This window comes from Cloeon dipterum, chromosome 3 (genome assembly GCF_949628265.1).
Source record: "Cloeon dipterum chromosome 3, ieCloDipt1.1, whole genome shotgun sequence".
NCBI classification, from domain to species: Eukaryota; Metazoa; Arthropoda; class Insecta; order Ephemeroptera; family Baetidae; genus Cloeon; species Cloeon dipterum.
Window position 1 is genome coordinate 3,764,775 of NC_088788.1, and position 22,048 is coordinate 3,786,822.

At 37.2% G+C, this 22,048-nt stretch overlaps 1 protein-coding gene across 2 annotated transcripts in view; it reads right to left on the reverse strand.

The window, feature by feature from the left end:
* The window catches only part of LOC135941023 (rhodopsin-like), a 65,865-nt gene that overhangs the window by 25,985 nt on the left and 17,832 nt on the right, over positions 1-22,048 (reverse strand). For both annotated transcript variants that reach the window (XM_065486225.1, XM_065486226.1), the window contains exons 2-4: positions 20,937-21,140; positions 15,272-15,402; positions 11,064-11,209 (exon numbers count right to left, since the gene is read on the reverse strand). In XM_065486225.1, the coding sequence (XP_065342297.1) occupies positions 11,064-11,209; positions 15,272-15,402; positions 20,937-21,140 (481 nt within the window). The remainder of the gene's footprint in view (positions 1-11,063; positions 11,210-15,271; positions 15,403-20,936; positions 21,141-22,048) is intronic.

Genomic DNA, 22,048 nt, shown 5'->3' on the forward strand with positions numbered 1-22,048 from the left:
TGCCATTTTTTTATTTAAGACCGTCATTGACGAAGTTTCTGAGCACACCAATCGATTCTTGAGGGTCGAATTAGGTAAAATTGATATTTTTGCGACCAAAAAGTGCAGTGCGACGATCGTAGCACAAGTAGAACTTTTTTACCGCCAAAAACCTATATGTGAGATGCGCATGCGCCAACCTCGGCCACACCAGCTCAGACGCATGCGCAGTGACCAAAACTATTGTATACCGTCTAATTTTAAATGTATTTCTGACATAAATTAGTTTAAATTAGAGAGTATATAGCTGAAAACTGCGGGCGATTAGAACGAACTTGACTTTTCCAAAGTGGAAAATACATTTTAAACAATGTAATCCACGAGTGTAAATTCTGCGACTTGACATTTCTGTCCCGTTATATTTTTCTTCGAAATAAGCAAACATTTTTTGTCGAGTACAATGTTGAAATAGGTTTACAAGCTAAAACAGAAGCTTTTACCGCAGCTAAGCGTTCAGCGGCGTATTTTAACAAGAGGATTCCTGTATGAAGAGTAAACACACCCAATGAAGCCCCTCGAGTCCTTTCTTCCAAATCCTTGCTCCTCATGCAGCCTGAGCAAATATATTGATTTGCTCATGCAAATTACGAGTGTCTGGGCTCCGCAGGCGGTACACTATTTCAGACTTACTTAAATAAAAATCGTATTACGTGCGTAATTTGTGCAAACTGGCGTCGCGTCCATAAATAAATTTATATCCACGAGTTAATTATTCTCATGGCGAAATTTAATTAAAAACCACTTCTCAGCGTAAACTTTAAAAGCCGCGCGTGCAAAATATTACTCGTGGTGACCTCGGTGACACGGATGATCAAGAATTATTGCCCAGGGAGCAATGCGTCAGCCACACCGAGGCGAATATAAAGAGCACGTCAACCTTTGCAGCTTTTTGATTACACGCGCGCGACAAGAAAGAATCACATTTTGCAAAAACAACCACAGTGCGCGGTGTGTGCTGCTGTAAATTGGATTTTCGCTTCTTGTTCGCAAATTGTACCCGACGTGCGAGACCAACCAAATCGACACTCAAGCAAATTGTTAAATCAATTTTTTGCAAACATCCCATTTTGGCAAGCATGTTCGCCTCGTAAAAAGCTGGAGCAACTTTCTGACGCGATGGAGTTTACAGCTCCGGCGCCGCTGTAACTCACACACACACACACACACACACACACTCGGTCTGCCGTCACGTTCCATTCTTTCTCTCGTTAAACCAATTTCTCCGAGCCGTCTTGGCAGCGGTGGCTCAGAAAATTAGTCCACTGATCAGTTTTTTCTAGACGTCTGCTACTGCATCAAATGTGACGGCAATTGCGGATTGATTTACTCAATGCCATTCTTCAAAGGTCACATTTTTCCGACATTTTTAAAGCAAGCTAGATATCGCATACACAATTTTCTTAAATATTAAGGGTTGATTTATTTAGTATTTAAGGCTACAATTTCTAATTATAATTCTTTCACGTGCTTTTTGGCTTCTAAAAAGTTTGATGGACAAAGTTTTAGTTACCTTTTATGCAAAAATGGAGTTTTCTTGATTTAAAAATTTCTTTTAAAAGTTATCTTCTGACCTAACAGCTCAACAGGATAAAAACTGTTTGAAATCATTTAAAAAATGCATAATTAAGTGGTCATAAAACTCAGCTGTCTGATTAAAAAATAAAAAAAAATCAGGAAAAATACGAATAAATTGATTTCTAGTCATAAGAATATCAAGCCAATTATTCATCTTTGCATTTAAAACTGAAAACTAGATCCAGAACACGTGTTTTAGAACCGTACAGGGTTTCTAGAAGCAACTATTTTAATTTTTTGAGGTGCCAGCTGGAAAATCTTATTTGTTCATTATTTTGCGTGCTCTTTTTTCAGGGTAAACAAGTGATTATTTAGATTCTTGTCAGTTTGAGACGGATTTGGGCTCCAGAGACGGTTTTAGTTGATTTTCAGTACAGCTCAAATGTTTTTCAACGTGATCATTTGTTGTCTTAAAGCTATAAACCAGCGACGCACAAAAATAGAATGTCAATATATTTCAATGATTAATAATTGTTTAGAAGAGAATGACAAGCAAATAGCCAGCAATGAAAATCCAACTAAAATAAAAGAAAGAAAGGGAGCAATAAATAAACAAGGCATCAAAGGACGATTTTTTTTAGCAGGAAAGCAAGGCTTAAATGACAAGGCGATTTACGTTATCTCGAGCAAGCAGACGCAATTGAAGACGTACATTCCCGAGAAGAAGGTGAACGAAATGAGAGTCACTTTGCGAGCAAATAAACGTAACCCCTTGAAGCAGAAAAGTTTTATCTCCATTGAAAGCGTTTCTTCATTTAAACTGCACAAAAAGGCAATTAGAACTGAAGAGCGGGATCAGAGACGCTTCTTAAACTTCCGTAACGGCGAGATGATGTGCACTGCGCTGTCTTTAATCGTCTGTGGCTAGTCAAAATATACCGTATGAAATGAGTTGGCCAATCTCCTCCGCTCAGTTCGTGCACGGGAAAGAAAGACAAGTGTTTTATTTGAGGTATGAGATTGGCATAAAATTAGTTTGTATACGTATCAAGGGGCTCTGGAAAAAATCTGTTTTGATTGGCTATTTAATTGGATACAGTGTTTCGCAAATGAAAACATTCGCTGACATCAATTTTATGCCAACCAGAATTGTAGGTTTTTAAAAGTTTCTAAATTGACTAAAATGTATCCAGCTATTTTGATTGGTTTTTCGCATGAAAAATTTATAATTATTCGGGGAAATACTCTCTAGATAAGCTGCTTTTTTTGAAAATTTCATGGAAGCAAACAAGATTTGACATGAGTTGGAAGAAGGGCGCGGAGAAAAAGATTTTCATCCCGACAAGTTGCCAATTCAGCTGAGCGCTTTATTTTTACCCTGCGATTTCCCCAAGAGAGGAGAAGCCAATTTTTCGTAATTGGATAATAATTCGCCTAGAGTACGACTATCAATCTAATTTCATGCGATAGGAACTTCGCTCAGTGAATGTTTTTAAAATTTATCTCAAAATGCCGGATAGCTATTTTTATTTTTTATTTTAGCATGTGTTCGAGTATATTCTAATCCGCAGAATAATGAAGCGCATGAGCAATATTAATCACCATGGAACGGGTTAACGATTGATGTATTTGACCGAAACAAATTGCCCTCACATTTTCCAATTCCCATCTCATCAAAGAGCAGCATCATCACGCCTTATCGCAGCAGGGCAAAAAAGCGGCTCAAATTGAGTCATCACATGCGAGCGACTACATTATAATTGTGCGTGCGCCAGAAATGCTCATGGGAAATGAAAATTGCCGGGCGAAGAGGTGCTGAAAATATAGACCGCGTGGTTAATTATTTACACACGAAGCCGCCGGCCGATATTTCGCTTTTGTGTAATGCCCATCCATTCACAAAAGCTCTTTTATCAAAGCCGAGAAGGCAAATAAATGGATTCTGTGGACCCAATTTCATGCTGAATTATTTTCATTTCAACTAATTTTGAATTTAGATAGCAAAACATTTCCTGTGAATTTTTTAAATCTCTCACAAGCAAGCGGCTTTAAAAGTTATAAAAACTCAGAAAAGGCCTTAATGAAGGATTTGTTTTTAGCTCGCATTTTTCGTGCTTTTTATTTTTTAATGCCGTATCCTGACGCATTAAATACCCCGGGCCGTCCCACACGTTTTCAAAAGTTTGACGTATCGCAAGAGTGCTTGTACACATATTATTTCAGCCAGACTTGCCTAGTGCCGGAACGGATAAAAATATATCCAACGCCGTGCATATTGTGTGCTACTGCCTGAGGTGAGTCTGAATTTCCTGCCTCTTTTACGACTCTGGACATATTCACCGAGGGCGCGTATTGAAAGCTGCCGGCTGCCTCCCCCGTGTTTGCGAACGTTTAATAATTCAACTCTTCCCTGCCTGCGCTTTGCACATGGTAAAATATATGGAAAATGCTTGGAAAAAGTCAAGAGTGAAAATGCAATGTTTTCTGCTTGGATATGGAAATGAGAACAAACGGAATGTGAGGGCGAAAAACCCCAAGCTGCATTCCCACGACCATTTTATTACTTTTGCGGCGTTACATGATATAAAAATAGTTTCTTCTTACATTTTAATTGAATTATGAAATAGGGCTGTGAATTTTAGACGTTGGAGTATTTTATCTAAGCTTTCAATCACCACGAGACCGTCAACTCATGCAATTTTGAAATTTCAGTCTACAATTTTTATATTTCTAGGTAATTAAAAATAATTTTTCGTTTTCCAGCCCTGAAAAGTAGTTTACTATTAACTTTATTTATGCTATGAACAAAAATAAACGGGATAGCATTTCGTGAATCTTTCCCTCTTGGTTTGGGGATGGGAATATAACCTCTCGTTGCTTCTGCAACATCTCTCACTTGGTCAATGGGAAATTAAATAGCTTTTGATCTCATAATTCCAGCTTTAGCTGAAAAGATTGATGACGTAGAGGAGACTTGCCTACCTGCTGAGCCAATTCCAATTTATTCCACCTCAATGGGAATGGAAAAAACTTTGTAAAAGGAGAGGAGATACGGATGAAAGAGCACTTTTTTATTTCAGAATATCACGATCACGTTGCATCCTATAAGCGTCGAGTTTATTCTTAAATAATATATATGTGTATATTTTTGACTATGAAAGAGAAGATGAATCGAGATTAATACTGGACAAATCCTTGCTGTCAAACACAGCTTGGAGTTGATCCTTAAGGATTGAGTTAAAGCAATATTTGAGCTGGACAGCATGCTGTTCAACTGTCTCCCTACTTGATATCTATAATTTATTTCACAAAAATAGTTTTAATCAAATTTTTAACTACTATGTAAGTTAAACGATTGATTAGAGTTGATCATTTTTGCAGATCGTAGAGTTAAACTATTAATTAACTTGGTTTAATAGTGCCAACAAAATTCAAATAATTTTCAATTTTGGCACCAATCAATTTAAATTCAACCGCAGGCTTTGTTTTTCCCTAAAACGAGATACATTTGAGTGCTTTCGGCTTTTACTCTTGCATAAAAGTGGTATTTTGATGGATAACATTTTCATTTTAGTAATTAATTATCCAGCAGCAAACATAATGCGTATTATTGATCGCTGCTTCATCTCCCTTTGACTTAAAGGCCAGCGCAGAAAATACTTTCCAAGCGTCTTGCCAAAAGCAAAATCCGCACTGGCTCGTGAGTCGTGAGCAGTGCGCTGAGCCAACATGCAGATAAATATTAATTTATATCCATGTATGTACATCATTGCTAAACGGATCGATGATGTCGGACGCAAGGTCTGCGCGTTCTTTGATGCTGCGGAAACACCACTCGAACATGTAAAAATATAAAAGAGAGGCAGGGTGCGTGTTGCCATCGGTCAAACATCACAAGGGAGACAGCGCGGCACTTTGTTTCTGAATTCAATCATGAAAGACTATTCAATTTTGCCTCTTTTACAAAAAGAGAGATATTCTCAGAGAATGGAGTCAGTCACACGTGTCCGTTTGTAATTTAATTAAAAGTTATGGCTTGAACGAGCATCATCAACAAACGAAAATTGACATTTTATTCAAAATTCTAGAGGAAACAAAAAACAAACAAAGAATTTACGATCCAGTGTCTCGCGGGAGGTATGTTTAACCATTTTTTTAGTTGAGAAATCTGTAACTCGTATTGCAATTGTAGAAAGTACAAGAAATTTTAATTTAGAAAATTTTCTACATTAACGAAGCAGATTGCAGACAGCGTATAGAGACGTCATTTTAATGTTCTGTCCGTTCAGATTTAGATAGTCATATATCAGGGAACAGTTTCATGTTTCATCCAAACTATCACAAAAAAAACAACACATCAAAATCAAGAAGGTGTTGCACTAATCTCTACTAGCCAGCGGGGTCCAGATTCGTGCGACGCGCAGGTATGGCGTGCGGTGGAGTATGACGCGAAAAAACAGTCACGTGAAAATGCGGGAAAAGAAGCAAGTTTTCGTCAATATTGAGACATAATTTGTTAATTGTGTCTTTTGGATCGTAAAAACAAACTCTTGACACTCGTACGGCAATCCAAAGAGAGCTTTTTGCTTCCCACATTCAGACGCCATCTTGGATCTGCGCAGTGCGAACCAATTGTATCGCACATCTGGCCCCCACTGTCTACTATCCTCAACTTTGATGAACGGTGCAATTTACTGGTCACCATAACCTTTTTGCTTTAAAAAATTACTATTGACCTTGCCCTTTGAAACTCGATCGCAAACGCGTATATTTACACATGTAAATGTAATTAATCAGTAATCTAATCAAAAGTTATTGAAACGCAAGCAATTTAATTTGAGGAAGGCTTGAAAGAGAGTTGATGAACCGCGCTGGGCTTTCATGTTGAATCGAATTCAACTTGGCATGCAGATATCCGTCGGTGTTCCTTTGCAGGAGCGGGCACGTCCGCCAGGCCAAAGGCACACACTCCTACGCATCAATTATTTACATTGTTTCGATGGATGGTGCAGTCAGACCAGTTGGATTGATTCAATTTCAGGCCTGCAACGATAACGCCGGAAAATTAATATGCTCGGCGAAGAGCTTTCATATACATATGCGCGCGCGAGAGAGGGTAAACGTTCAACGAGCAGCATCGGTTGAGAGATGAGAAGCACCAACCCCTTCTGGAAGCGAAGACTTATATATTCCCTTTACATTTTAAGTCAGGATTAAACTTGAATAATATAAGAATCTATAAATATAAAATATATTATGTTTAACTGTCTGGTTACATTTTGAATTTATTTTTATTACCGAAGCAATTTTTCAAAAGCGAAACTTTGTTCTTCAAATTAATAATTGCCGAAATTTTTCTATCTAAAGAAAACAGATTTAACGACCTTATTTATCATTAGCGGGGGCCGGTTGTGCGATAAAATTGGTTCGTACTGCGCAGATCCAAGATGGCGTCTGAATGTGGGAAACAAAAAGCTCTCTTTGGATTTGTCTTTACGATCCAAAAAACACAATTAGTACAAGGGATGCAAATTATGTTACAATATTGACGAAAACTTGGTTCTTTTCGCGCATTTTCACGTGACCGTTTTTTCGCGCCATACTCCACCGGACGCCATATCTGCGCGTCGCACGAATTGGGCCCCCGCTGCTTTTCACTGTTTATTTTTAACTCTCGTTTACGAATTTTAGCTACAAAAGATTTTTCCTTGTTTATAATTTGAATATTTTAAGTTTAGAATCGAAATTTCATTAAAAATTCACTCGGTTGCATGGATAATTTACAACTGTTTCAAAGGTTCTTGGTCGAAAATGAATTAAAAAAAATACACCTGTTAATTTTGTAAAGCTCTGTGACCGGAATTTTAAAATATTAACTGCCAACGACCTTATTGATGCCGACTAACAGTATTTTCAAGCCCGATTTAAATTACACAACGAGCAGGCATTAAGTCTTCACGTGACCAAATTTAATAAAATTCCGGTCACATCCTCCCCGGGGTGGATAAGAGATATCCACCCAAGAGGAGTTTAGGGGTGGAAGGCGTGGCGCATGAAATTTTTAACATTAACAAAACAGGCATTCAAAAGAAGAGAACGTTTTATTTATGAGTCTGCCCTGTCAGCAAGCACGCCTCAGAAGCGTGAACAGCATGAACAGCGGCTGATTGTTTTAACTAAAAGGCAAATAAATTTCAGCGCGTGTTGCGCCGAGATAGAATTTAAAATAGAGAAACATCTTACGAAATATTAACTGCCAACAACATTATTGATGCACACTAACAGTTTTTTCAAGCCCGATTAAAATTACACAACGAGCGGGCATTAAGTCTTCACGTGACCGAATTCAATAAAATTCCGGTCACAAGCTCCAAATATAATAAAAGTGCATCTTTAATTCTTAGGATTCTTATTTTTTTTTCCAAAAACTCGGTAGAGGATTAAAATTTTGTATCCAACGCTCGATTCGTGGGTTTTGCAACCAGTATCGTTTATCTGGTGGCAAGAAGCACACGGCCCAACAATTTGGAGGTACACGCATGCTCCTTGTACATGCCAAGTTCCTAAACTACATACTCTTCTGTTTGCTCGCAATGCTCCAAGGGCGTCATTCAACCCGCACAGACTATTTGCTTTGCACTGAGGACTAGCGGGTTGCATACCTACTAATCTCGCAGGCGTTAAGAATGTTTGCCGTGCTGCTTGAGTGATATTGTTTGCGCGGTACTCGCAATTCGAACTCGCGTGAGATTTAGAAGAACAAGTTACCTCTTTTGTTTAAACAACGAAACGGTAATTATTCCATTTAATGCGAAATTCTTATTTTTCAGCCGATTTTCCTCTGAGGAAGAAATTTAAATTTACAACGAATTGACCAGTTGCATAAACCCTTAGTTATTAAAGCCGCCAACAGATGGCGCAACGACACACTTTCTTAAAAAAATTGTTTTAAGCGGTTTTAAAGCATTTCCGCTGCGATTTCAGACTCAATCTAGCTATTTTGCTTTTTTTAATTAATTTGCTTTTTTTGGACGTGCTGAAAACCAAAATCGGTTCAGCCATTCGCCGTAGAAACGTTGGAAAATATTTTTTTATTTCAAAAAATAGTATTTCACGATTCTACGGCGATTGGCTGAACCGATTTTGGTTTTCAGCACGTCAAAAATTGGCAAATTAATTGAAGAATGCACAGTAGCTAGATTGAGTCTGAAATCGCAGCGGAAGTGCCTTAAAATCTAAAGTCTAAGGTGGCGCCATCTGTTGGCGGCTTCGAACACTTAGGGTTTATGCAACTGGTGAATTAGGACCACAAAAAATGAGAATCAGGATTTGTCCAATCGAAAATTTAAAAATATCTTGTTAATGTTTTCATTCTTCTTGCCAAAATTTATTCAGCGATGTGTGATTTATTAGGTTATTTTTCCTACGAATAATATTCTGGGAAATTTTTTAGCAAAATTTAGAGTGGACCAAATTTTGTGTTTTCATAAAAATATAAAAATAATTTTCCTCGAACACATATCAGTTACCGTTTAATTAAAAAATAATTTCAGTATTTACGTCTGCACGCCTACACGTGCAGGGGATTTCCTTTGATATCATTTTTTTGTATCGCTTTTCCTGTTTGCAGAAACTATTTCGGCTTCGTCCTCTTTCGTATTTAGTATCTGCCTCTAGAGGACATAAATAAATAAGCTTCTTTTTCATGTCGGTGTATTTTCGGCTTTTACCTTTTTGGTGGCCAATACCTTAATTTATTTTCAAGAAAGAATATCAAATTCTCGTTTCTCTCCGTAGTTGCAGTCAACAAGAAAGAAAGCGATAGCAACCTGCAGCGTCTGCGCCGCGCGAAACGAGCGAAAAATAAATAAACAGGAAACCAAAATGTGTTTGCACAGCTTGTGTCTGCTGTCACCTGCAGACAATGGTTGTTAATTGAGTGAACGCGATGCAAAAGAGACAAAAAGCTGAGTTCGCAGCTCATGACTGTCATCAAAAATGTCATTTTTGTGTTTGTTTCAATGGCCAACTCGATTCTATACATTTTATTGCGCAGCAGAAGCCACAAAATCAATAAAACTTCTTCGCTCTTAAGCAATTAGTATTTTTTTGCATCCAGAAAATATTACTGGCATTTTTGAAAGATTTAAACCACGCATATTTTAATATTCGAGTTTTTCAAGCGAAAAGCCGCACTTTTTATGCCTCGATGGTCGTGCATGGAATAATAAATGCGTTCCAAAAATTAGCAAGAAAGAGGGTGGAGGGCAAAAAATTGGTTCCATTGAATAAAGGAGGGTCGGATCTGATTAAAGTGGAGCCTTTTGGGACATGATTGTAAGGGTCATTGTGTCGTTAGGTTCAATATAGTTTCATTCAGACAGCGGAGAGAAAAGCAATTTCGGTTCTTCATCCGAAGCATGACGGCCACTGCTCTGTGCTCACGACTCACGAGGATTAAACCAACTTGGCTATTTGAAAAGCACCGCCGCGATGAAGTAGGCAAAAAGGTTGGCTTTATTTTTTTTTAATTACTGGCACTCGCAGAGGCCAATGGGAATACCTAAATAAAAAAAACACTTGAGCAACACGTTTGCAGTGGAAGATCAATATTTGAGAACTCTTTTTGACGCTAGCAATAAATGCAGGAATTTGCTCGGGTTGAAAGTAGACAAATATAGCTCAAAGTTGTGACTTTAGTAGAACATGGGAATTAAATTAGAGTAATGCTAAATTCTAAAAAAAGAATTAAAGTTTATCTAATGCACAAACTTTTTTGGAAATATAAAAACGAGAGGAGTCAAAATCTAGCAAAATTTGGAAATGGCAAACAAATAAAAACTATATAGTCAATTTTCTCCAATTAATTGTGTTTCCAAATGGACCAATCTATGCGTCAGATCAATCCTTGAGTATTTATTTATACAACGAAATAAAGGATTCTTTTCTGGTTGAATTATAATGCTTAAAGTTGTTTGTTTAACACAGCTATGGAATTTTATGATGATTTCTGAATCAATTTTAGAAGCATCTATGCAACCGGAATTTTGGTTTGGTCAAATCTGTTATTTGAACAGCTTTAAACACCGATGTTAATTGCCTTTGAGACAGCTGACAGCTGGCACGGAACGCAATCGGTACCGAATTGCTGCTTGTCGCACTGAGCAAACAAAACAATTTGCATATATGCCAGACCATAATGTGGAGTGGCGGTTTGCGGCTAGATTAGTCGCTTTGCAAACACGAACGGCTTATTTGATTTAGCAAGTGACTAAATTGGCTAAAAGCAAAATCTGGAACGTTATTTGCAATACATAATAAAATCAAATCCGGTTGTATTAATTCACATCAGCGCAGATTTTACGTTTGAGAAAATTCTTTGGAGTACCTGTGTAAAAACCAATATTTTTTCAAACGCTGTGGACATTCCAGAAAAATTTATACGTGTGTTTGGTGGGTCGTCAGAATGAATAAATTGGATTGGTTAGAGGAAGAAATGATTTGCTTACCTTGCGAGCGCCATACTGGGTGATTTTCCAGTTTCCAGAGAAGGGTTTCGCTGTGATGACCATGTAGCGCTCGACTGCGATGGCGGACAGGGTGACGATCGAGAGCAGGCCGAAATAGCCGACCCCGAACGCGTACACAACGCATCCTGCAACGACAAACGGACGCAAATTGACTTGTGCCACCGAGTAACGTGTGCCATTTTCATAGTAAAAAAAGCTGCAAATCAGGCTCCTATTGTCACTGAAGCGAGCAATTTGCCTCAAGCAGGAGCACGGTCTCAAATTTTCCCTTTTTAGATTGGTTCTGGAAGTCAGAAAAAAGCAGAGATTGCTAATGTTATTAAAAATTTCCACGAAATTATTTTCATATCAGACTTTTCTCGTTGATATCTGTTTTTTTTATGTGAGGAAATTTTCCTTTTCAGCGAAATAAATTAGTCAAGATTTCTCAGAAAAACCAGATAAAGACAAAAATGACTTTCACGAGTCTTGTAAAATCAGAATTTGAAGCTTTCAAGCATGGTAAATCGATTGTAAAAAGGAAAGTCAATAAGCTGCTTAGGATTTACCGAATAAAATCCTATTAGGAAAATGCCAAGCGCTTCGGGTTTTACCAATCGTATTAGGAAATTCGGAGTTTCGTGCCAAAGAAAAGTTTTAATGGCATTGAGGAAGTTTCTGCAAAGAACCCCAATTTCGGGCAGATGCTCAGTCTCCGCCACAATTTATTTTTATTTTTTATCTTTATATAAATCGACCAGCCAACGACAACGAACACTCACTTCTCTTTGAACGTCAGCAGCTCTTGCAGCAAGTGTAACCGGTTAACTTTGAAATATGCTTGCAAGTATTTCCATACTCAGCACACTGTTATCATGAGGAATTTTTAACGCATTCTTGTGTTGCAATAGGGCCCATTTTTTAAGTTTAAAATTTTTAATTACTGCGCATTTCTGCTGTTCCTGCTTGTGCAGGAACATTTTTCCTGAAATATTTTTAATATTAAACTTGACTATTCTAAAATTCGGGGAAAGCATGTAACAAAAGGTTTTCCTTCTTGGAAACTTATTTTCAACAAGGAAAATATGGTGGAGGAAAATGGTTTGCCTTTTGTTGGAGTTATTAATGATCAGAAATCAAAGCCACGTTGAATCAAAAATTATAGGACCAATATTGAACGAAAATAAGAGCTGAACCGGCCATGCGTGCTCTTTCATCAGTAAAAGAAACGCGCTTTCTCCGTTTCCTTGTTTCCAAATATAATATTCCGGCTGTTGTATATCTGGTCGATTTCAACAATGTGTTTCCTGGCGCAGAAAGAGGTAATGGAGGAAATTCATGGTAAAAGCAAACGTTTTGAGTGTCGTTTGCACGTGGCATCACTCGTTTTCCGGCAGCAAACGCAATTTAATTAATGCATCGCCACTTTTAAATTACATCCGCAACCTTCGTGACCTTTTTAATAAATCTGTGCCCCAGGAAATGAGCAGCAGCAGAATGAAAACAAAATTCGTCCTTTGTTTGTGCTATAAATATAGGATTTTGCTGTAGCATTCATCAAAAGGCAAAGAAATTCTGTGAATTGAAATATAAAACAGTCGTGTTTTTAATAAAGCGTTTTTAAAATTGCGACACAGGATCCGTATTTTCACTGCCGTTGACCTCACTAGAAATCTTGTGCAGGCATAAATACTGCGCTAGGAATTTAATCCTTTTTATTATAAAAGTGTTAAAATGAAGCTAATATTTAGAGAGTGAAAATAAAATTGGTTTGGGAATGTGATCGTCAGGGTGGTTGAAATTACCTTACAAAATTTCAGGCACTTATAAACGCTTTTTGGTTTAGAAGTTTTAATAATGCACAATTCGCGAGCACCAAGGGAACTGTAGACTATTTTTAAAACAGTTATAAATACGTTCGAAAAATATAGGCAACCAAGTTGGCTTCTCTAGCAATGACCTTATTGAAATCCAAGCCAAATTGCCCGCTAGCTCCGCAAGCATCTCCACTTTCACAGCAACGCGATAATATGTCGGAGTTGGCTGCTCCCACGCACTGCCCAAGAAGCCCAGTTGGAATTTAGGTTCTGGCAGGCGAAACTATCGCTGGTTTTCGCCTTCCTTTCCTTCTCTGCATGCGCGATTGCACGGCTGTCGCGAAAGTGACTTGCGTTTCAATCAAATACCCTTAGGGTGGAGGCGGCGGTGGTCTTTTTCGCTCCACGGCTTCTTTCAATTCAGCTTGCGTGCTCGCTATATTCGTTTACCATATACTTTCAGAAGAGAAAAGACACCTGTTTTTGCCAGTTGCAAGTTAACTAGGGTTTCCCTCTTTTCAACTTGCCTTTTGTTATGTTCACATACATTTTGGGGATTTAAATCGTATCAAAATGAATGTTTAATCCCCATCATTTATTATTACGTTTGTACTACTTTATTGGACCGCAGATAAACCTGTTGATCAGTAGGGAGCGTGCAACAAAAGAATGAGAGCAACAGCGCGGTTAGCCACAGAATAAACTAGTGTTACGCTTTTGCGGTCTCGACACTTGCAAACCCATTGGCACGTTGCTTTTCACATTTGATTAAACCGCGAAGCTCTGTTTTTGTTCACGATGACTACGGTCTGTTTTATCGGTTTTTCGCTGGCATTGTTGCCTTTTTCCATCAGTACCTGACCAATGCAATATATAAATGTATGTGTATACTGTAGACTCGAAAGATTAATTTGGTCCAATTTGTAACCAATTTGAAATTATAACTGTACTTTCTGATATAATTAAGTCAGTTAAAATACATAAGTAGCTGTTGAAATCTTTGAATCAGCTGTTTAATTTACGGAAAGAGGGAGCAGCAAATATGTAGGGCTGTGAATTTTACTCCTCGGGGTGTTTGCAAATTTTTTTAAAATATTGCTGAACATTTAAACTCTTATTGTTGTGCAAAATAGATGATTCTTGGCCGATCTACAAAGTTATTTGACACTTTATTATTGTAACCATATTTCTACATTATTAAAAATTAAAATGGAACTTCATTAATTGTATATAATCTCACAAAAATATCTATTGCGTTTATGTAAAACAAAAACATATGATTTCCAATTAAATTTCTCTTTAGCTTTTATATCCACGCACACTTAAACGGGAGCTGCAAATTTGTCTAGGTTAAAAATTGGCAAGAAAATTAGTTTAAAAATAGCGTCTCCGTTTTCATTTATAAATTCAGCACTTTTTTCAAAGGATAAATCTAATTTGGCTAGAGTTACATTGTTTAAAAATTAATATTTATGTACTAAAAAAATATAATAATAATTTTTCATTCCATATTTGGGTAAAAGTCTTCCATAATTATTTTTGAGGAAAAAGCTTTTCAAATGTAGCATAAATCTCTATACCAGACTTGCATTCTTCTAAAAAATATTGTAGGTGCATAACATTTACGTGTAGGGTGTGTAGTTCATCGAGGCTTTGAGTTGGAAAATGCGGGGGAGAATTTGCTGGACTGGATATTATTATGTGGGAGCTGTGGGCAAAAACTTGCAAGTATGTGAGTTGCCAGTACAAAAAGAAAAAGACTGAGTGTGCCTACGCTGCAGCTGGAGCAACAAAAACGGATTTTCCGCGGCTCACTTTTTGTCCGAGCTCTTTGCAAAACTCGGTGCTACGTTTTCGTTTTACTCTATTTTCAGCAACGTTGCTGCTGTGCTCTGCAAAGGATGTAAGCAAATATGAAAAAAAACGTATCTGCTGGCTCGAAACGTGTGATACATCAAAGGCGAGGAGCTTGAAAATTGTCGAGTTGCTCCTCCGTTCAACGAATACTCTTACATTATTTGTCCTCCGAAAAAGGCAAAAGCATTTAGTTCTGAAAAGCTCGATTTTGAATGTAATAATGTGTGTGATTAACCGTTACTTCACATTCCATGCTTTGTCAGAAACGGAACATTGCGTACCGATTTTTTAATTTTTGGCTCTTTAACAAACGTTTAAACAAAAAAAAAATATTTAATTTTTCCATTGGCTTTGATTAAATTTGAAGCTTTTCCAGGAATTGGCAACAACGTAATAAATTACTCCAATTTTAATTGCTGTAAAAATAAGATGTAAAAACTGACGTCGCACAAAATCGTAAAGCCGTGCGTCGCATGACTATTTTAATATCAACATCACGTTATTTTATCAAAAGAGAGATGTATGTATATGCACCTGTTCGACCGAAACTCCACTTTCCTTTGAAGGATGAGGCGGCTGCCATCGAGTGAAGCAGCGAGTTGCACAAATCAGCGATGGCCAGATTAACGATGAAAGAACTCGCTGGACCTCGCAGTCTGCGGAATCTGCAATATCAAAGCGAGTGAAAGGGATTGAAATTTGCAATTTACTAATGGCTATTATATATTTGAAGTAAAAAAGCTGAATTATGTATTTTAATTTGAAAGTGTACTCCCACTGAAATTTTTCGCTCTCATAAATTTCAGAGCAAATGATAAAGTGGCACTGTTTACCTCATATTTTAGTTTTTGTATACGATTTACACAACAACATTGCGGTCACCGCGCACATAGTGCTTTATTGTGAAATATCAGCAGCTCTTCATGATTTTTGTGAATACATGAAAAGGGGAAAATGTCACGTAGTCACCAGCCTTTCAATATCAATCATTGAAAAAATGCGATTCGTTTGGGATGGAAAGAGCAATTTGTGGAACGGACACTGATACAACCGAAATATTGATAGCTGGACTGGAAAATTGGGTGCAACAACTTCAAAAAAATCACCAAAACCTTTTCATGAGAAATGACATCGGGGGTATTCAACATTATCAATGCTTTTCTAGAAATTCTAATCATATTTCCCAAAAGCTCTGGATGTACATAACATACAGTAGCTTTCCACAAATGCGATTATGCTGATTCATAATATTACTAAAACACCAAAACGAGACGAAAATATTACAAAATCGCTGTAAAAGTAATTGATCGTATTTTATTTAGCTTACAAACAAATTTTATTTTACGTTAAATTTACATAACAAACCTCCAAAGGCTTGTAAATAAATTATGAATTCAAAATTTTCATTTTTGGTCTAAAATTTGTCGAATCTTCCGACTTAATTCGGCTGTAATTGCAATTAAATCTTTCTATTGTACTTGTGCTTTCAATTACAAAACCATGTAATACATTAAAATTTATATAAAAAATCTACGCTTGAAACCACCTGCAATATAATTAGAATTAAATTTTTATCCCCTAATAATTTTCAATCTGTTTGTGTTTTAATTTTTTATAGGTTCATGATTTTATCGTACAGTTTGTGCACGTCATTCATCCGTGAGGGTAGATGACAAATTGCAGCAGGTGCACTCACTCTCTTTCACAAATCCGATCAGGGCGTGGTCATGTTTTATTTACATGCAAGTGCGCAGCTTACACACTGATCAGATTACCTGCTTCGTCAGGGTTTGTGTACCCACGATAAATATGAGCTACGAATCATTTCTAGGAGCAGGGTAATATGAGCGCTTAAATTTATCACGAGTAAATCAATTCACGAACGAATTTTAGCATTTTTTACCGTATAATTTTTTAGAGCAGAAGAGGATAAAAAACTAATGAAAAGATTTCAATATGTTCGCTTCGAATAATCTCTTAAGCCGCTTATCCCAGTTGGAACAAGTGATGTGTTTGTCAAAATTTGTAAATTTACTGGAAAAATGTGTCAATTTTATTCAAATTAATAAATTTAAAGAGTAACAAGCGTGTCTCGTGAGAACGCTCAAAACTCCATCTATTCTATGTTACCAAGGTGCAAACTTCTGGACTTTTTAGAACCTGGTTGATAAAGAATCGGGAACATTTTTAATTCACCAGTTGCATAAACCCTAAGTGTTCAAAGCCGCCAACAGATGGCGCCACCGTAGACTTTCGATTTTAAGGCACTTCCACTGCGATTTCAGACTCAATCTAGCTACTGTGCATTCTTCAATTAATTTTCTATTTTTTGACGTGCTGAAAACCAAAATCGGTTCAGCCAATCGCCGTAGAATCGTGAAAATCTATTTTTTGAAATAAAAAAATATTTTCCAACGTTTCTACGGCGAATGGCTGAACAGATTTTGGTTTTCAGCACGTCAAAAAAAAGCAAATTAATTAAAAAAATCAAAATAGCTAGATTGAGTCTGAAATCGCACCGAAAATGCCTTAAAACCGTTTAAAACAAAATTTTTAAGAAAGTCTATGGTTGCGCCATCTGTTGGCGGCTTCAATAACGAAGGGTTTATGCAACTGGTCAATTCAAACGTAAAAATCTGCCTCTATCAGACTGGATTAATTAATTTTGAATTTATTTGGAGTCACTAACAAAATCATTGGCAATCGATACATTCGAAAATAAATCACTGCTGTTGCAAACTCTAATTTTATTGGTGCAAAGGAGCAGAAAATTGCGTCTATAATACACGTGAATACAACCCATTTTGCACCTTAGGCTCGGACTAATTAGCCTCAAATCACAGCGAGGCCTCCCAGCAGGCTTAACAGGCGTGTGCTCCCAATTCGCACTACAAGCACGAGAGATTATAGAGCAGCACGCGCGCTATGTTATGTAATAAATGGGTACCGAGAGAGCAGGGAAAATTACACATAGTGCTTGTAAATGCGGGCTTGCCCTCGGCTCCCACAAAATCATCCCTTTCGGTAAACTCTCCACGCTGCGTTTACCCAGCACTGCATGGACCTCTGTAAAACAAAAGGAAAAGCAGAACCGACCTTGCTGTGCTGGCAGCGACGATTGCCAGTAACTGCTCACAATGAAACGTAAATATTCGAGTGCTGCGAAAATCGGTTTACAATATAAACAACAGTTAAAATCCTACCCTTTACCGGAAGTTACTAGCAATTAAAATGCGACCAGATAAGATTTTCCAAGGCATAATTTGCAGAAACGGTCAAGACAAATAGTTTGTATTATTCCACACACCAAATTTATCCAAAACTAGGAAATATTAATTGCAACAACGCATTACAGAGTCATACAAAACACAAAATCAATATAATATGTAGTTTTTAATTACAAAATGGGAAAATTGGCCGGAAAGTTAGCGTGCTTTTCAAATGGTAATGGCTGTCTCCTTACTTGAAATCCGATTTAATTTCAAAACCAAGAGTTTCCCCAAAAAGTGGCAAACACCGTTGGACGGATCTCGACGAGAGGAATCAAAATATGCCAAGAAAATATGTTCAAGCACTGTAAATTTAAGAGAAAATTGGCAAAATTTGAATTTTTAATGTAGGAAGGTCCTTTTTTATTATTGCAAATTATTGAACAAATTTTTTATCGATCCACTTCAAATTTTTTCGACTTCTATGTCCCTTATGGATTAAAAAATGGGCATGCTTTCTAATTTTCGAGTAATTGTGCCTATAGGTCCTACAGTTTTCGACTAATTACATTTTGTTCAGTAGAATTGTTGGTTCTAGACTAGTTAATGTCTCTTGACGTTAAAAATGCCTTTCATTGGTTCATTTCTTTTTTTTAAAAAGCAGGATTTCGATGATAAAGGTGCAATTTCGGGTTTATGAATTATACAAGAGAGGTTAGTCTCAGAGGGAGGGTGAGTGACTTAGCGTTCATAAATCTCGTTACTTCTTGTCATTCTTTTTTATGTTGCGCTCGCAGCAACTGATAAACGAGTGCAGTCATCAATTTTCTATGGCTGTCAAGGCAAAATTTTCCGCAGCATTAATTGCATTAATTATTCCTCTTTTGCAACCCATTAAATATGAGTTTTTAAAAAAAATAAAACTAAATAAATGACTGAAACTGTTTGCATTTTTCAGCCCGAGTTTCTGGACTTTATGAAGAATGAGAATATTTACAACATCTTTAAACAATGCAAATTATGAAGAGGGTTCAAAGAGATATTTTAAAATTTTGAATGTTATATAATTCATTTATTAAAAAAGGGAAGTTCCTACTAAACAATTTTCTCAGCTCGCTGTTTATACGTATACTCTATCCACGATTTGATCATTTTATTAATCGGCCAACATACAACAGCTTGCGTTTCGATCCCATTCCTTGATAGGGGTCACGAGCTAATGCAAGAACAAACTGCAAATTCAGACGTTTCAAGTCTTACAAATGGCATTGCCATTCAGAACAGCATTTTTTGCTCTATACTTCATTGTGCACGCCAAAGTCAGATGCATATATATATTTCTCAATGCCAGCCAGCTCTGTTTGGCCTTTGATCCGTGAGTGCTGAGTGCAGTCTCTAAGATGTTTTCAAGGCCGCACGTTAGCCACTTGAAGTGCATCATTGTCGTGCAGGGGTAGTTCTGGTCTTTCATCTTTTAAATTAGGCATATATGGCCCCTCATATTTATTTGACACGCATTTTTCTGGTATTATAATTTCAGAAAAGCAATCAGGTGTAACAAAATCTGAGCCTATCAACGTTTCAGAAATTTTCAAATTGAATTTAAAATATCCCAAAGTCAAAAACCAAAAAATCTGGAATAGTGAATTAATTGAAAAATAAAAAAATATCGCACGCTTTCGCACTGCACAGGTGAGCAGTATTTTTAGCTTGAAAACAAAATTTATATTAATTGAATTCTGAATTAACAGTCGCAACGTGTATGTATTTTCTTTTCCGTTTTATCATTTCTGAAATCGGAGTGAAATTGTTCCATTCCCTGACTTTTCTGGCATCTGTTTTCCAGTCTCAAGCAAAGTTGAATCGATCGCGATGTAAATATGTATTCAAAATAAATGGACATGGAGCACGTGACTTTGGAAACACATGCAAAAGAGAAAGCAGTGTGCGCGCAGTATCCGCTTCTGCACACATAAAAGGTATCGCAGAAATCTCCCATTGTGCCCTTCCAGCACATACTTTGAAAAGGGCGACTTGTTACTATACTACGGGTCGATGCGGTGGAAATGGGTTTGCACTGCATTTTCGCAACAAACGCGGTCGATCTGATTGTATTTACATTTTTTACAGCATTTTCACGACTATGTGACGAAGGTAATATAGTGACAACTTTGCTCATTTCGAACAAGGAAAACCCTGGAGCAATCAAGGCATCGGCACAAGTTGTTTATTAGCTACATGGGGTGCGGGTTCAACGGCGGATAAGACGGAAAGTCTCTTCCCCGCAGACGCAAAATATGCGTTCATCAATACCAATACCATCCAATTCGGCAGGAATCTCTTATTGGCAAAAGTGAGTGGGTTTCAGAAATGAGTTGCCTGATACAGAACTTGTTTTTTTGCCTTATGAAATTTTGCAGAAAACACCACACATTTTGCGATTGGCTGCTTGTTACCTTTATCCGCCTAAATGATTTCGCTAATTGGATTCCATGGCAGCGTCCTCTTCAACAGAACTCGAAAGCTTTTGGTTTTTATTTTATCTCAACACTGGGAAGCAAAAATATGAATCCACCGTCATCAGAACATGAAATTGAGCCAAATTTTCCAAACTGTTTCGGGATTGTTCTCCTATACTATGCGTGTATTACAAAGTTATAATGATGAAGGGTTATTTTTCCATGAAATAGAAACGCAGTAGACTAGCAGGCATAAGCAAAACAACATTTTTAACGATCCGGGTTTTCTTCAATAAAAAAAATAGTAAAGGTCGGGAAAATATTGCTTGAAATTAGACCAAGAAGAATTTTTCTTCTCTACTTCATTCTGCAGTTTAATCAATCCACATTGAAAGTTTGCATCAACTAAAATAGGAACTAGCTAAATCTGTTTAATTATTTACAGTGTACATATGTATTTTAACCATCGCCCTTTGACACGGATACAAACCTAATCAAATATGGAAATGTAAATAATGTGATTTGATTTACCTTGTGAAAACGAAGAGGACGAGCGAGTTGCCCAACGCGCCGGTGGTGCCAATCAAAACGAGCATGGTGCCGACGGCGTAGTGGATTTCTGGCCGGGGAGACTGGTATTTGAGCCAGTGATCGAGACTGGGCAGGCTGCTCGAGGTCGTCTCGTCCTCGGCGCTCGCGTTGCCTGGCCACCCGGTCGGATGCTGTTCGTCCATCCTGTGGGACACAATGTTCACACTTTTCAATTTCATGACTCGGATAGCGAGAGAATTAATTAATTGTCAGCGCTTTCCCGCACTCTAAATTAGATCAGTTCAATGCTTGGGAAACTTTTTTATGCTCCCCCTGTAAGCACTTTTCTTTTTAATGAGGAACATAAATGAGGAGGGAAGTTCCGATAAGGTCCAAGAAAACTATTCTGAATTATTTGGCTTTAGTTTTAAGACGCAGTTATTAATTAGTTCAAAATATATTGTAATTTTAGATTTTTCAATGGTTGTGGTTTTCTGGACCAAAGGAAAATTGTATGATTTAATTTTTAGATGGTTTCATTCATTAAACATAAATATGATACAGTTAATCATATGAAATTCATCAATGAATAAACTGGCTAAACATTCCAAGCTATCAAAATAGGATGAATGAATAAAAGTAAACAACATACTTGTTAAAAATTCCCTTTGAGGGTTTTACCCCCGGATAATAGTCTATTCCATTAAGGCTATAAAGAGCGCTGCGGTAAAAATGTTCTTTGGCGAAGAGACACTAAGGACTTGAGTGCCTTGCTGTCTCTCCTGCTTGTTTCCTGTTTAGTATATTATGACAAAAACTTTTGCACAGGCACGAAAATATCCGTATAAAAGGGTGTATGTTTCCAGAAGCTTTGTATCAAAACACCAAAACCTCCTTATAAATTTATGTGTAATTTGTTTAATCTTTTTCGTTTGACAAAGGAAAGTTTGGGGACAGCTAAAAGCCATAACTTTTCGGTTTTGAACAAAATGTTTCGTTAAAAAGCTAGACCAGAATGACGATAAAGTTGGAATAAAGAAATGATCTAGATTTACGCACTGAGAAAATAAATATTTTAGTGCAGAACATGATGCCGCACTTAATTAAGGGTT